The sequence below is a fragment of the Colossoma macropomum genome, unplaced genomic scaffold, assembly GCF_904425465.1.
Source record: "Colossoma macropomum unplaced genomic scaffold, Colossoma_macropomum, whole genome shotgun sequence".
In the NCBI taxonomy this organism is placed as follows: Eukaryota; Metazoa; Chordata; class Actinopteri; order Characiformes; family Serrasalmidae; genus Colossoma; species Colossoma macropomum.
Window position 1 is genome coordinate 36,755,061 of NW_023494792.1, and position 17,331 is coordinate 36,772,391.

The following is a 17,331-nucleotide window of genomic DNA, read 5'->3' on the forward strand; positions in this document are numbered from 1 at the left end:
ATATAAAAATAGTAAATAATAAAAATAGGTGTAGTAAATGAACAAAAATAGATTTTCTTCTGCATCTAATATATATAATCCTACAAGTAAATGCAATTTTTTATTTTTATCTACCATGTTTTATTTATGACACCGAACATAGATTTTATGTAAATAAATATTTTTTAAAATGTAATTGAATAAAAGGATTTTTAGGTCAGTTAGGTTGGATACTTGGTATCGGCATATATTTATGGATCAGGTGATCAGTATTGGAAGGGGAAAAAATGATATCATTATTATTAGAATTAATTCCTAAAATTAATAATATTAAAATAATGTGCCATACTTTTGCACAGGCCACATCTTGTATTTTTTTTTACCAGTATGTTAAATTCAGCAAATAAACGGCGAATGTGCATTAAAATGTGCAGAATAAAATCAGCAATACGTCATTTGACCAGAACACACAAACTTTTACATGTGACTGTATGCCAAATGGTATAATCTTTTGTCTATGATGAGCCTGGAATTAATTCTTATATGAGGTGCTTGAGAAAAGGAAATCATTAAATCATTAAAATACATAAATATGGCGCAACCGTCTAAGCGTTGGCCCTGTCATCAGGAGATCGCGAGCTCGATCCCTGGTGATGCAACAGTCATCCGTAGCCGGGAGTCCGAGAGAGCACAATTGGCCTCTCTCTGGGTGGGTAGGATGGCCTCCTCCTTCTCCCCCCATCACTCAGCGCGATGCTAGTCAGCGCAGGCGTCTGTTAGCTGACGTAACAGATCTGGCGGTTGGCGCTTTCCTCCGAGCGCGTTCGGCTGTCCAATGACGTTGCGTGAGCGGCAGCTCGAAAAGAAGCGGTGGCGCTTCACAGGTCTCGGAGGAAGCCTGTGTTAGCCTTCACCCTCCTAGCGTTGATGGTATCGTGTGATTGGGGGAGTCCTAACTAGCGGGTGGAATTGGAGACGACTAAATTGGGGAGAAAATCAGGTAAAAAAAAAACATAACTAAATATGGATTTTGCTAATTTACATACTGTGTAACATTTATAGATTATATTGTTTTGTATAATTGAACTGTGCAGATTAGTGTAATACAAGTTACAAGTAGTTTATTTCATTAGATGTTTTTTCTTTTGTAATATTTTAGCTATAAATCTGTTGATTGACAGAACAGATTTAGAAAGGTCATTCTTCTGTTACTAAATGATTCTCAGCTCCTTTCTTTTTACAGTGATAGGCTGTGTCTAGTAAAGTTAGTCTGGTTCAGTTACATACTGTAAAAGCTATTCCTAAACTATATAGATTGTGATCACTAGCTGTGATGCTCAGTTGTTAGCCACACCCAGATGTTTCTGTGGTCTTGCAGTGAGCTGAATGTAGCATTAGTAGACCCTGGATTGACTGTTGCTGTGGCCAAGAACGTCGCCAAGACAGTGCAGCTCTTCTGTGTGAAGTCTGAGCAGCTGGTAAGAACATAATCATGACCTCTTGTATGTGAAATGTGAGACTCTCTGCTTCATGCTTCACCACAAGCTTCATAGCAGCATATAGGCAGCAGAAATCTATGAACTGAGAGTTATGTAATGAGACAGAATGGTCTCAAGCGCTATTGGGGCAGGATTAGTTTTCATGTAGAGGTGAGGTAATGCTAGTTTCTTACAGGATGTCTGAAATGTTTAAAACCAATAAGACATCTCAGTATAAATGACAGAGATGGTAGTTGCTACTGAATTTACACACTGCCTTCACTCTAGAAAAGAGTAGAAAACATTTCAAATAATTTATTTTAGCTGTGATTTAATTTACCTAACAATATGTCTCGCTGTCTTAGGTGAGGACACTGTCTTTAGCTTGGAAATTCACAGTGAACAGTCAACATCACCACATAAAATCAAGCTGTTTTTTCTGTAAATTTTTAATGATTAAATGTTCTGAGGTGTAGGTGTGAGGTAGGACAGAACATAGCTTAATTTTAGCCACAGAGAACAAGTAAATGCTTTGTCGAGTGCTTCCACATTTAAAAAAACTCTTTTTGTACATGGAAAATGATTTGCCCAGGATTAACATAACCTGGTATTATTTCTACTGCTTGTTTTATAGAAGGTAAAATCTGTAGTGACGCAGGATCACGCAGTCAATGAGAAACAGCGGCAAAAATAAACCAAACCCAATTTCTGAAAAGTTGGGACAGTATGTGAAATGCTAATAAAAACAGAAAGCAGTCATTAGTAAATTCTGTTTTACCTGTATTAAATTGAAACTGATGCAAAAACACAATATTTCATGTTTTAGCTTACGAATTTCATTGTTTTTGTAAATAAATTTGATGCCTGCAGTTTGATGACACAAACTGGATTTTTTTTTGCCATTCCTCTGTTATGCAAGTCTTCAGCTGTTTCAACCATACAAGGCCTTCGCTGTCATATATTGAGCTTAATAAGGCACACATTTTCAGTGGGAGGTTCTAGACTGCCGGCAAATCAGTCTAGCACCGACACTCTCTGATTATGCAGCCATGCTGTTGTAACGCATACACAGTATTTCTTGGTGATGTCATGTTGAAGTAAGCATGCACATTCCTGAAAAAAAAACGAAAAACTGCATCTCAAGGGGTAGTATATGTTGCTACAAAATGCAACATTAGTGGTGCTTTCACAGATGTGCAAGCTCCACAGAGAGACTCTAGCTTTTGAATTTCATACTGGTAACAATCTGGATGGTCCTTTTCTTGTTTGGCCCAGAGTACACAATGTCCTCTCTTATAAATAATCTGAAAGGTTGACACATTTACACTGTGTATCAGTCCGTTTCAGATAAACTAGACCCCCGAAAAGTCAGCAGCTCTTCTGGACGTTGCTAACCTATGGCCTCCACTGCGCATAGTACAGTCTTTACTTGCATTTGTGGATGCAGCGATGACAATTGTTTACTGATAGTGTGTTTTCAAAGTATTCTTGAGCACCTGTGGTGATATCCATCACAGAAGCATGCTAGTTTTTAGTGCAGTGCCTTATGAGGGGCTAAAAATGACACTCATTTGCTTGTGGTTTTTGGCCTTGCCCTTTACCTATGAAGATTCTTCTAGATTCCTTGATGATATTATGCACTGTTGAGGGTGAAATACTCAAAACCTTTGCAATGCCTGGCTGATCCCTTATTTTTAAACTGTTGGATTTTTTGCTGAGGTATTTTTGGGAAAGTGGTGAGCCTTGACCCATCCTTGCGCTAGGTCTTTCCTGGATGCTCCTTTTATATCAAAGCTTGATTGCAGTACCTGTTTAGGCTATTTTTTGAACATTTCACAATGTTCCTACTCTTAAACTGGCCCTTCCCCAGGTTTTTTGGAAGGTGTTCTAGGCATCAATTTCGGAAGGAACGTTGATAAGATGATAAGGTAAAATATTACATATCTTGTCTTTGTACGTTTTTTGTCCACATACAGGTTAAAGTAGATTTATAAATTACTGCCTTCTGTTTTTGCATTTTATCTATTGTTCCAACTTTAATGGAATTGGCTTGGAATCGCATCCGAATAGCTCTATACTCTATGTAACTCATATATAAGGGGACTCAATACCCTTTTAAACAATTTTATTTGATCAGCTATGACCTGTTTGATGTCTGAGGTTTGCTTCTTCGGTCTTGCATTGTAGCAACAATGGTAATGTAGAATTTATACATATTAGTTAGGTTTTGTGATGCTGAAAATTAGTCAGGAACCCTGACTTACTTGAACATACTTTATGAAATAAGTCTCTCCTCTGTGTTTTCTCCATCACACAGCTTCAAAAGCTTCAACCTTATCTTGTCCAGTGTCCAGACTTCTGAGCCTCTTTTGAGTGTAGCAACAGCTTGTTATTTTTCCCCATCTCTCTCTCTGTCTGTCTACGTCTTTCCCAGCTCTGTACACAGGGTGATGCCAGTCAGGTGATTGGGCCTTTGACAGAGGGGCAGAGGAGGAATGTAGCAGTGGTGAATTCACTGTATCAACTGCAGCAGGCTGTATCTAAAGTAAGTACCACACACTAATTATACGGTTAAGAAACTCCAACTGCTGAATTGTCTCAAATCACTCTCCTTATTGTGCATATTTTCTCAAATACACCTCTTTTTTGAGTTGTGGCAGCTTATGATTAACAATAGTAGTACAATTAACCACATGCATTAGACAACTCTGCAGTACAATGATTACATTTGGTGGGACGAGGTATGAGAGACAGGAGAGAATATAGGGAAATGTAGAGTTTTGTAATGGAGTGTTGTAGTGTTTGGTTGTCTTTGGTTAAAGACACTAGTCTGAGCTGATTTCTAGGCTTTCACATAGTGCTTGTAGTTCTTTATGCAGCACTTCAACAGTTGAGATTTTACTAGATTGTTGTAGGTAGAATATATCAGCCCAGTTCTGAACTAATCTTATATACCTTGTAGAGCAACCTTCTAGAAAATTATGTATAAGAAGGGAGTTTACCCAGCAAGAATTTGTAAATAAAGATATGCCAGTGCTGCTGTGTCCTTAAGCTTAATGAAGGTCAAGACACCACATCATAAAGCACACAGTGATGTGTACGGGACAATGAGTTGGATATGAAACGTAGAGAACTGTGGTGCATAGATTCTAACATGCATGTAAATAATATCCCTGTAGTCTAAAACACATCAAAATGTAGCTTGTACAAGTGTTTTCCGAACTGCTTAATTCAGGCAGGTTCCATTACGATAATAAAAATCCAGCCTAGCCTTCATCTTCTTCACTGGGTTCTTAATATGCATTCTAAAAAGAGAGCCTATTATCCATCCAAATACCCAAGTACTTGTAGGATGACACTCTTTCAATTACATCCGCTCCTTAGGTATGAATGCCACAAGAATCTGAGATCTGGGAACGAGTTCTGTAAAAGATCATGAATTTGCTCTGTTTTGTTTTCATTTAGTATATTCTAAGAACGTCTTAAGCATCATTCAGAAGAAGCAATAATTCATATTCGTTCATTGGCTCACCGGACTCATCTTTAAGTTAGATATAAACATAGAGAGTACTACTGTTAGAGAAATGAACATACAAATATTGAATCTGCTCTATGGAGTGTGGATCAAAAGCTTGTCTGAACATTCTTGGCACTCTTTATTAAGTTAAAAAGCCTTTCAATAGGCACAGAGTCTCTCAGCATGTTTTAGCATGAGCCTTCATCAAGAAGTGTATCCATACAAGTTAATACAGGTGCTATAAATAACATTTGATTAGTTACATGACTGAAAAGAGGAAAAAAGTGATCATGAAGTCAGTTTTTATAGACTAGTAATATTGGTGCACTCTATGGTTATTTTTTCCCCTTCTTAAACAAAGATGTGACTAATCAAGTGGATTTGTAGCTCCTATGTTAGCTGGGTATTTTACTGTCGTTGATGAAGGCTCATGCCAAAACACATTGAGATTTTGTGTCCATAGCCGTGCTACAATAAAGGCTTTTTAACTTAATGAAGAGTGCCATGGATATTCACTTTTTTCTCACCTTTAAGTTATTTCTAAAATTATTATTGGCAGACCATCAGCAGTTTGCTGCAGGCAAGAATCATTGTTTAAATTTAAAAATTTCAGCTTGCAATCTACCTAACTTGCTCTTTGTAACTGCTGCATCTGTGCCTAATGTTGCATGTGACTTAACTGGGGAGTGAGAAATTAGAGCTTGGAATTACATCATTTTCAACCACTGCATGTTCAAGTTGCAAGGTAGACAAAAATATGGACATCGCTGTTAAAAAAGCAAATATTGTCAGCAACAAGCTAGCCAGTGGTCAGTGTTATAGGTGTAACAAACTAGAATGTCTGTATGTTGATTAACCTAAAACAAACCCATTAAAATGAGACAAGCATTACTTTATTACTGTCAACTGTGTAAGCAGCCATGCTGATTTGACATCATATGCTGAACTTGGAGTTGAGAACACTATCTTGACTTTCCAAATAATATACACTGCCTGGCCAAAAAAATGGTCACACACACTTTTTGTTGGACCGCCTTTAGTTTTGATTACGGCGTGCATTCGCTGTGGCATCGTTTCCACAAGCTTCTGCAATGTCACAACATTTATTTCTGTCCAGAGTTGCATTAATTTTTCCCCAAGATCTTGTACTGATGATGGGGGATTTGGACCACTGCACAAAGTCTTCTACAGCACATCCCAAAGATTCTCAATGGGGTTCAGGTCTGGACTCTGTGGTGCCTAATCCATGTGTGAAAATTGTCTCATGCTCCCTGAACCACTCTTTCACAATTTGAGCCCGATGAATCCTGGCATTGTCATCTTGGAATATGCCCGTGCCATCAGGGAAGAAAAAATCCATTGATGTAATAACCTGGTCGTTCAGTATATTCAGGTAGTCAGCTGACCTCATTCTTTGGGCACGTAACGTTGCTGAACCTAGACCTGACCAACTGAAGCAACCCCAGATCATAGCACTGCCCCCACAGGCTTGTACGGTAGGCACTAGGCATCATGGGTGCATCACTTCAGCTGCCTCTCTTCTTACCCTGATGTGCCCATCACTCTGGAACAGGGTACATCTGGACTCACCTTCTTCCATTGCTCCAGAGTCCAATCTTTATGCTCCCTAGCAAATTGAAGCCGTTTTTGCCGGTTAGCCTCACTGATAAGTGGTTTTCTTAAGGCTACACAGCTGTTTAGTCCCAATCCCTTGAGTTCCCTTCGCATTGTGCATGTGGAAATGTTCTTACTTTCACTATTAAACATATCCCTGAGTTCTACTGTTGTTTTTGTACGATTTGATTTCACCAAACGTTTAAGTGATCGCCGATCACGATCATTCAAGATTTTTTTCCGACCACATTCCTTCCTCGAAGATGATGTTTCCCCACTGTCCTTCCACTTTTTGATAATGCGTTGGACAGTTCTTAACCTGATTTTAGTAGTTTCAGCAATCTCCTTAGATGTTTTCTCTGCTTGATGCATGCCAATAATTTGACCCTTCTGAAACAGATGAACATCTTTTCCACGACCACAGGTTGTGTCTTTCGACATGGTTGTTTTACAAATGAGAAGCTACTCACTGCATCAGTTAGGGTTAAATAACTTATTGCCAGCTGAAACATAATCACCCATGCAGTAATTATCCAATGGGAGGCTCTTACCTATTTGCTTAGTTAAATCCAGGTGGTGACCTTTTTTTTTGGCCAGGCAGTGTATAATTTCAAAATTAAGGTGGTGTTTTCTTGAATCTTTCCTAGATGGAGGTCAGAAATTCAGAGTAATGAGCTCTAGTCAAAAGCAGCATAACTATATTTAATATTCTTCTTAACAGACTGACGTGACCTTTTCTATGTATGTGTGTGTTCAGGTGATTTCTGGACTTGCGCTTCCTCTGGATGCAGAGCGAGCACTCACAGCATCTTTGGAGGTAATGTCTACATACTTACATGCACACACACTTATGCATATAACTACAGTTGGCTGAAACTGACATTATGGGAGTACCACTTGTAGCATGATATCAGTAAATAAATGTTGCAAGTGTTTAATAAAAGTGGACCAGCACTGTCCTGCTGGAAACATCTGACTAGGTAACTGGCCTGAGTATATTCCACTAATGTGTACAGAGCCCTTAAAAACGCATATAACTTCTCATCCTAATAGAAAAGATGCTACAGATTTGATGACCTCTTAAGGATGACCAAAGAATCAGAATCAGAATAAGCAGTTCACTACAGATTTAGAAACAGTCAGAACATGGTGCACCAAGACGAGAACCAGAAATTATCCCACAGCAGCTCCCAACTGTACAGTTCATTTTCTGATCATCATCTTTGTGAATGCGCCCAATGCTGAAGAGGTTTTCTGATGTAACAGATCCAAATGAAATACTGCTGTTGTTGTTGTCTACCTTAACATAGAGAACCTTCAGAAACTGAAGCACAGTTGGCTTTGCATGTTGAAAAATGTTCTGCAGTTCCACCATGTGCATGGGATATATAGTAGATATGCAGCAGAACAAGCTCAGTTTTCTTAGAAATGAGAAGTACTGTGCAAACAAGTGCTTTTCTTGCATAAATGACTCTGCACATATTTTAGAGTAGACTCTATGCAAGCAGACACCACCTGACTTACCTACGGAAAGAGAGTTCCTATGATCATAGAATGGCTAAAAACAATCCTTTTGCATACACCATTGTGTCCCTAAGAAAATCTTTAACTCTGTCCTAAGTGTCAGTTGGATTAAGTCAAAGTTGATATTTTGTCCAGTATTAAACTTCTAGAACAAGCCCTTTGGATGGTCTGTAGCAAGTGGTAAAAGTAGTAAAACAAATTTTTTTAATAAAGTGGCTTAATTATGCTTAAAAAAATCATTTATAAATTTTATTTCATTATAAGATATTTCACTAAACATCAAATGATTCAAATGAAAAAAGTTTACTTTGGTTTAGGTGGGCTTATAAGGTTTTTTTTTTTTTCTCTCTCTGTTTTTACATTACTAAATAAATTCATACATAGTTACATTCAGTACTTCAAGCATAACCCTTTAGATGAAATTAGGTGTCTAAAATTATGAAAAACATTCATTTAATTTTATCTAGTAGTATGTATACAGTCATGACAGAACAGATCAGGTGTGCGTGTAACTCTGTTAATCTGCAAAGCCCAATTCTAGCTAATGTTTACTGTAGTTAGCATGTAACACTAATGCTAGTAAGTCAGTTATTCTAGTGAATAATTTTTGTCTTCATGAGGAAAATAACAGTAAATTTTATTTGTGGGGTAATTTTAAGGGACCCCTTGAAGTGGGGTGGGGATGGCGTCTTCTAACGTCTAAAGGTCTTTTCCTCTCAAAACCAAGTGTAGTGCTCAGTCCACAAACACTCCACATCACCCATCAAAATCTTCTTGTGGAAATCGAACAATACAGCATATCATCTTAAATGGCCAGGATTCGCCAGCAAGTCCGAACTGTTTTTCACTCATATTTATGAGCCAAAGATATTTTACTGACCGTGAGTATGCAACCAAGCAGTGAATTTAAACATATTTCACTTACCTGCAGGCCTGTTAAGGAGCTGGATTTCCAAACAAGTTGATTTTCTAAAAACCAACCCAACATGACCTGTTTGTTGATGTCTAATTTAATCAGACATTTTTGCAAAGTATTGTACTGTTACCCTAATTTTTTCTCTATTTTCTTGTTTATTTTTGCAAAGTGTTGCTTAGAAGCTGCAAATATAGTATTATGATGTGTGTCGTGTTTCAGTCAGTGCAGGCTCTGATGGGCAGTGCAGTCCAGCCGTTGTTGATGTCCGTCACAGACTCCGTGGAAGCCATTCTCATTACTATGCACCAGGAAGACTTCTCTGGGTAAATACGCAGCCAGACATTTCTCCAGCTGCACAGACATGAAAACAAACCATGTACAAAGCAAGCCACTGTATAACAGAACACATACTTTGTTTTATCTGACCCATCATTGCTGGAGTATGTGAATAGCCCAACAGGCTGTATAAATAAGGTCCCCTAATATATGTTTACATTTAATCAGCACTGGTAAGGTTAACATTAGCTGTGTCATCAGTGAATAAATCTGTCAATGTTTTTTCTCAGCTAGCATGTTTGTTCCAACCGGTAAAGACAAGATGACGAAGGACTTTCACAGCCTCTCAACAAAATACATGATAAAGCCTTTTGCACTCAAAACAACACCTAAGATTTGTATATATTACAGAAGTATTACAGTAAGTTAGCTGTGAAATTTGGTTGGTGGTCTAAAGTTAACCAAGTCCAACAAATGTATTACACAGGTACTGTTAACTTCTACTTTAAAAACACTGAACAAAAATTTATTGAGCACACTTACCAGTGATCATCCATCAAATTCTGTTAAAGCAGTTACATATAAATAATATGTAAACAATTATATATAAAACAGGCTAACATTACCTAATTAGTCTCGTATCAAATGTAAATAAATACAGTTTACAAAATTACAGTTTTTCTTTGCAATAAAACACCTACACTATAAAAACCACCTCTGCCCAGCCTTTCATCTTGAAAGATATATTGTATTTTCTTTTATCTTTATTTATCCCATCGAACAGCTTGGCTCTTTTTGCTTTTGTTTCTTTTCTTCATTATGTCACAGAATGATTGTGATCAAATGATTGTGTTTCTGTGTATGTGCACTCCAGTCCCCTCCCTGCAGGAGATAAACCAGACATGCCTTGCTCTCTGTATATGCGAGAGCTGCAGGGATTTGTGGCCCGGGTTATGAATGACTACTTCCGCCCACTGCAGTGCCTGGACTTCCTTTATGACAGCACAGAGGCCATTGCCCAACGTGCCATCACCCTGTTCATTCGCCATGCTTGCCTGCTGCGGCCACTTGGTGAGGGTGGAAAGATGAGATTGGCTGCTGACTTTGCCCAGGTGAGGATGGTGAATAGGGATGGTGATTTATTGTAGTGACTTTAATAACAATGCAACATGGAGCCGACACTAATCCTAAATCCAGAACTGTTCGTAACTGGGTCTGTTTCCCACTGTATGACGGGAGATCTGATGATTCTGCACCGAAAGTGTTTAACCAATCCAGTGGTCTCACCATTTCTAGCTCCCCCTATATGTCAGTGGTCAGTGAACTTAGTACTTTGGCAAGTAGGATAACCAAGTTCAGCACGGGTCCTTGATTGTGGTACTGGTCACTTTGCAATGGAAATTCCAACAAATTCGGTTGAACGGTGATCTGTAACCAAACCATGCCTTACTAGTGGAAATCTCTGTTAATTTTTCTCTCTGTTCTCACTTAGAATCAGGAGTCTCATGGTACTGATGTCAGGCTATTGCAGAGACAAGAGAAGCACACATCCTTCAATTTGAGAAAAAAATAGAAATACATAGTTGACTTTCAACTTTAATTTGAGAGTATTAACATCCAAATCAGGGAAACAGTGTAGGAATTAAGGCTATTTTCATATATATATTTCATATATATTCATTTTACTTTTAAAACTAATGGGACAGTTGACTGCTCAGCTGTTCCATCCTCAGGTATTTTGATTCATTCATTATTTCTCAGTGCAGCATACTATGAAAGCAACCCAAGAATTTTGTAATGTAAAGAAATAGAATTTTCTGCAATGGTCAAGTCAGTTATGTGAACTTAATCCAATCGAGCATGCATCTCACAGACTGGAAGCAAAACTGATGGCAAAACGGCCCAAGAACAAGCAGGAACAAGCAGCTTTGAGTAACGTTTGTGGATACAGACATGAGGTTCAGCACAGCTCAGGGCATAGCCACACATACTGCCTCCTATTTGTGTAGAAATTAGAGATGCATTGCAGAGATATGTCTGAATGTGGAGCAGCCCTGGGATGACTGTTAAAACCAGAGCAAAAGTTCTTGAATAGGATTGTGGCATATATGTTAGTCCAGATGTTTTAGGAAAGGTTGGAGGCGCATATTGGCATAAAAGTGTCAGGAGAGGCAACGCTAAGTCTAGTTGCATTCCTGATATTCTGTTTTGTGAATATTTTGTGAACTTCCTATTGACAAAGCTTTTCTGAAGTTTTGTCAGTATGAGATAAGGATTAGTTGGGGGCATGCAATGCTCTACCACTCCCTGTGTGAAGATAGAAAAATGCCATGATAGTTAAACTGAATAGAACAATCTCAAAAGCATTTGAAGTTGCATAGAAAAGTTCAAAAATAGTCTGGATTTCTATGCATCTTTCTTAATATTCTGTTTTCTGAAGACTTTGTGAACCTTTTCAGTTGTGTCACTAAGAGAGGAGGAAGACTTGGGGGGTATGAGGAGGAGAGTGCTCTGCCAGTCCCAGCACATTGCATAGAAGACTTAAACAGTAGAGATTTTAAGCATTGACGACTGAAGGAATGACTGTAGCAACTCAAAAGCTGCTTTGTTTTTCTGCATGCGTGAATTTGACTTGCTCTACTGTATACAATTATCGTAGAGACTTCATGTGAATTTCTGTGATATGTTTTAGATGGAGCTGGCTGTTGCTCCTCTCTGCAGACGAGTATCAGACCTGGGAAAAGCGTACCGCTTGCTGCGTTCGTTTAGGTGAGCATATGTGTACATAACTAAACATATAAGGAATGTATCAGCTGTGGTTGATTCAGTTGTGTTATACTTGACTGTGTATACTTGTCTGCTCTCACTTTCACTTCTGCAGCTTTTCTCTTTTATTAAAAGAGTCATCCTTCCTTAAAACTTATTATCTAGAGATAGTAGAATATAGGAAAGGAGAAATGTGAGGGGTGTCATTTTTTTTTTTCTCCTTAATTTAATCGTCTGCAATTCCACCCACTAGTTAGGACTCCTCCAATCACACAAGACTACCAGCGCTAGGAGGGCGAAGACTAGTACAGGCTTCCTCTGAGACCTGTGAAGCCAGCCACCGCATCTTTTCGAACCACCGCTGATGCAATATCATTAGACAGCTGAACGTGCTTGGAGGAAAGCGCCAACTGCCAGATTTGTTACATCAGCTTACAGACGGCTGCGCAGACTAGCATTGCATTGAGTGATTGGGGAGAATGGGGGCCATCCTGCCATGGCTGTAGCATCACCAGGGATGGACCTCACAATCTCCTGATGATGGGGCCAACGCTTAGACAGTTGCGCCACTTGGGAGCCCCAAGAGAGATGTATTTTAGTAGAAATGCAAAATGATTAGTTAAATGGCCCATTTCATAGAAAACCACATTGTCCTCACTTTTTGAGTGAAAGAGATTGATATTGTATGTAAACACTGATAAGGTTTCAAAATGTACAGTTCACGTCTTAGTCCATACAGTCTATATATAGAATCTAGATGCACAAACAGCCTGTTTTGAATTCAGTGTTTTTGTAAAGTCATGAAAACAAATTTACATAAATACATCTATTCAGCCTACAGCAGTTCGGCCTCACTCAATTACACTGAAGTTATACATGAGTGAGCTAAAACATTATGACCACCTGCCTAATATGTTGTCGGTCATTTGTGTGCTGCAAATCTTTATTTCATACCTGATTTCTGATTGCTGTGTAATGTGTGTGTGTGTGTGTGTGTGTGCGCGTGTGTGTGCGTGCATGAATGTGTTGCAGGCCTCTTCTGTTTCAGACCAGTGAGCATATAGCCAGCAGTCAGACAGTGGGCGACCTGATTCCATACAGCACCATACTACACTTCCTTTTCACTCGGGCCCCAGCTGAACTGAAATCTCCTCACCAGGTACACATATTCACACATGAAATGACATACTTGGGCACAATACTTAGCATATTTGTGCAGCCTAGCACTTTTGTTTTTTAAAGAAAAAGTGTTTTATACTAATATGTTTTTTGAATTGCTCTTTTAGAGAGTAGAGTGGTCTATTGCGCGTTACTCTCAGTGGCTTGATGATCACCCCTCCGAGAAGGACCGCCTCACTCTGATCAGGTAAACTGTGTGATCTGTGCAATAGTTGGCTAAGGTAACCTCAAAACCCTTAAGGCAGGGTTGCTAACTATAATCATAGAGATCTACCATTCTACAGAGTTCAGTTCCAAGCCTAATCTAATCAGGCAGGAGGGGAAAGGGCAGCACGACTATGAATTAAACTTACGTTAATATATAGTATATTGCGGACACTCTTTTCAAGAGAGACAGTATAATCATGTTTCATGTTTTTTTTAAACTATCAATACAAGAAGTAGTAAGCAAATTGCTAGCAAACTGCTATCCTTAGTTAATGAAACAGTTTTTCTCTTATTATTTTCACAGCATGTAATGTGTTTTTCGCACACATGACACACATCTAAGTACTCAACTGGACTTGCTTTACGTCCATGGGCTAACAACAGCCTTGTTCATTGGACAGTGTTGACGAGTGCACCATCATCTCTACGTTACGCTCCACCTTCTTCACAATTTCCCACTCGGTTTTCTTCCCACCCTAAAAAGTGTACCTTCCCACCCAGGGGCTCAAGCCTCTCCTGGGGTCTATTGGTGCAAATGCCTGAATATACCATACCTTGTACAGTTAATCAAGACCTTCAGGAGCATCTGAATATTAGAGCCAGATTTGTTGCTATTAGAGCCAGATGTGTTGAAACTAGGGTTGGGTCATGTCTACTTCACTGGCATATCACTATGTCTACAGGGAAACATCAAGACAGACAATGAAATCGGGCAGGTGGGAACGGTAGTAGTGAAAAGGCTCATTCACACTAGGTACATTTTTTTTTGGGTAAATAAAACTGATGCGATTTTTTTTAACCTAGTTCGAAGCGTTTTTCTGTCTCACTCTGAAATGTTTTTTTTAAGCATTGCAGCTAAACAGTGAATGCACTAGGTAACGTTATATGCCATTCTACAAAAAAGACCTCACAGGGAGTTCACAATGATTTTCCACGATTTTGCAGGTATTTTGGTATGTCAGTGGGGGAATAGAGGTGCTGCTTCTGCTTGTTGCTCCTCTTATTGAAGAGAAGCAAAAGAACTCCAATCATATACAGTTAGTGCAGTGCCTTTTAGCTGTGGTCTGCCACTTATTTTCTTTAACCTATGTGCTTTTTAGTTAGTGTTTGCTTGTCATATAAGCTTTTGTGCTCTGCTACAAGCAAGATCTGCTGCCATTTCTGATGCACCTTTGTTTGGGCTGCAACCATGACAACGGAGCTCTGGTCAGCCTGATTTTTAATGCATTCGTAAAGCGAAGAAAATGGAGCAGGCTCTGACTTCAAAAATTACGCAGTGCCGTAGTACGTCGCTTTCGTGCTCGGTTTGAAAGACAGCCTTAATGTACGAGTGTGTCTTTTTTAAAACTTTATATGCATTTTTTCTTCCACAAAAACCAGACTCAGTGTGAAAAGGCCTTTAGTCTTACAAAGGTACTGTAAATACTACACAAGGCTGGGTGGAGGGTTAGGTTTGGACGGTGGCATTGTCTGTCAGTCCAACCCTAGTTGGCAATAAATTGTTCAGGGTGGTACATCATCTGGACCAGAGCCAGGCCCCATAATGCATAAAATAAAATTAATTTCTAGAATGCCTTATATTTCAAAAGTGTTGATTAAGGCTCAAAGCGTATAAATTGACAAGACAATTGTAAATACGTAGTTACAGTATTAATCATTTGACAATCATTTGATGATGATGATAATCATTTGACAACTTGCTTAAAAATATCAAAATACTTAAACATCTAAAATGTTTTTTTTTTTTATTTGGTGTCTAGCTTTAATTTAGTATTTAAATGCACATTGTAAGCTATTTACATTAATTTATATTCTGTTTATGACGAGTGGTTCCAATTTTTTTTAACAGTAGTACAGTTTGAGTTATTTAATAATTAGTTGACTCAGGTTGTCTTAGTCCTGTGTGGACTGGGTAACCGAAAGTCTGTTTGCTCGGTAGCCATCTTGATAGTGCTGTTATTTCCAGTCGTACAAGACCAAGCTCCTATCTCCTAAATGGGGAAAGACTTAAAAACTCTAAATAGAAGGACAAATTAACATTTCAAAAACATATTTAAAATCACTGGTAAAACCTGCCATAAATGCCTTAAATACTTTGTAGCGTTTGGCATAAATAACACAAACGTTTTTTTTTCAGGTTGTTATGGCTGCTGTGTTTGCACAGATCACAACTGAGGGGGGCTTTTCCAGCAAGCTGACTGTCTCTTTTTATTGAGGGGCAGGACTTTCCTCATAAACAGACACCATATTGAGCGATACAAGCGTTCCCATTCAATTTTCCTACCAGCAATCAATCTTCTCTTTATAATGTCTCTATTGAAAGATGAATCGTTTTTATATTGAAATTGTAGTTTGAACTACACATGTACTGTATACATGATAACACTGTATACAGCTAACTGGCAGTTTGGCAGACTATGTAGAGTGTTGGACATGCTGGTCTTCTTGGCAAAAAAACAAAAAATAAAAAATCACAGTTTAAAGCATGGTCGCAATAACGGTCAGAAAAATCGCAATTCGATTTTCCCCCCAAACTGTTCAGCCCTACCCCAAGGTTTACTCTGGACATTGTAAGTTTATGTACCACAAATAGTTATTTGTTGTTACATGACCATTTGCACACCTCTCTCTCACTTTTTGTTACTTTGACATATGAAAGTGACCTCTGTTCTCATTGTGAATGTGAAAGGGCAGGGCTGTATTACTCATTCCTCTGTATTATTTATGTACTCTCTTCAAAAGATCTTTATAAAATCAGTTAAAGCTAAAAATGCATGAAAGCTAAAGATCGTATAGAGCGAGGGTCGAAGCTGCAGTGGACCAGGTTTTCACTGTCGATGATCTGCTGCTCAAACTGAACGTGTGCACGCTGGCTCATACAGGAGACTGAAAACAAATAAACAATGATTTTACCATTCACCATTTCTATTTTTTGTTAGCATTCGTATTATTTGTTTTGTTATAAGTTTGTTGTGCTTTGGCATATCACTACTTATCTTTTGTTTTTTCTTTAGGCCTTTTCCCACAAAGAAAGCACAGACATATTTAACAGAAAGAAGAAAGAAAACATATTTAACAGCTCACAGTTACACAGAAGCCTCAACAACTAAATATAATTTTAATTTTTTCAGATTTTAGTGTCTCTGCCTTGCACAGTACTATATTTTCATTTATGCTACCCCATTTTGATCTTTCTGCCACTAGACTTTTCAAGGGAGTCACTATACTTACACATTTAGGTTGTATGTCAAGTGTGTGGAACTCTTTAGAGTTGAGAGACTGCTTTTGCATGATCATTTATTTGGCTTTTTCACTGACTTAAATGTGTTCATTAATTTGACATTGTATTTCTTTTTACTGTTTTAAACATTTTAGTGAGGAACTGTGCTTGTCTTTCTTTTTTTTTTATATCCAGGGGGGCTTTGGAGGCATACGTGCAGTCTGTAAGAGCCAGACAAGGGAGGAATTTTGCACCTGTCTATCCTATCATGCTCCAGCTTCTGCAAAAGGCCACCAGTGGGACATAGGATTTTGAAGAATATCAAATTAGCAAACATAATGATGTCACTTGTTTTTTTTTTTTTCCTCTGAAATTATCTGATGTTTTTCTAAACAGTGGTGCAAGGGGAATTATCTCTGTCCTTAAAGTTGTCCTCTTTAAAGTGTGTTCATGTTTTTTATTCCTCCTCCCTAATATAAAATAGTAACATTAGCTCTAGCATACTGCTTTGACCATATTGACCATATTATTTAGACATATGCCATGCCTTTTCCTTGAGTCAGCATTCTCTTCAGGTTTGATGCATCACGGCAGTCTGTTTGAAATGTATGATGTTAATATGTAAATGTTTAATAAAATACGTCTTCTGAGCACA

The 17,331-nt window shown here is 38.4% G+C and overlaps 1 protein-coding gene across 1 annotated transcript in view; it reads left to right on the plus strand.

Annotated features, from left to right (window-relative positions):
* Positions 1-17,331, plus strand: part of cog5 (component of oligomeric golgi complex 5) — a 47,231-nt gene extending 29,900 nt beyond the window's left edge. The window contains exons 14-22 of the mRNA XM_036577032.1: positions 1,358-1,457; positions 3,892-4,002; positions 7,346-7,405; positions 9,248-9,351; positions 10,179-10,416; positions 11,997-12,073; positions 13,103-13,229; positions 13,357-13,436; positions 16,872-17,331. Of these exons, the coding sequence (XP_036432925.1) occupies positions 1,358-1,457; positions 3,892-4,002; positions 7,346-7,405; positions 9,248-9,351; positions 10,179-10,416; positions 11,997-12,073; positions 13,103-13,229; positions 13,357-13,436; positions 16,872-16,983 (1,009 nt within the window). The 3' untranslated portion in view covers positions 16,984-17,331. The remainder of the gene's footprint in view (positions 1-1,357; positions 1,458-3,891; positions 4,003-7,345; positions 7,406-9,247; positions 9,352-10,178; positions 10,417-11,996; positions 12,074-13,102; positions 13,230-13,356; positions 13,437-16,871) is intronic.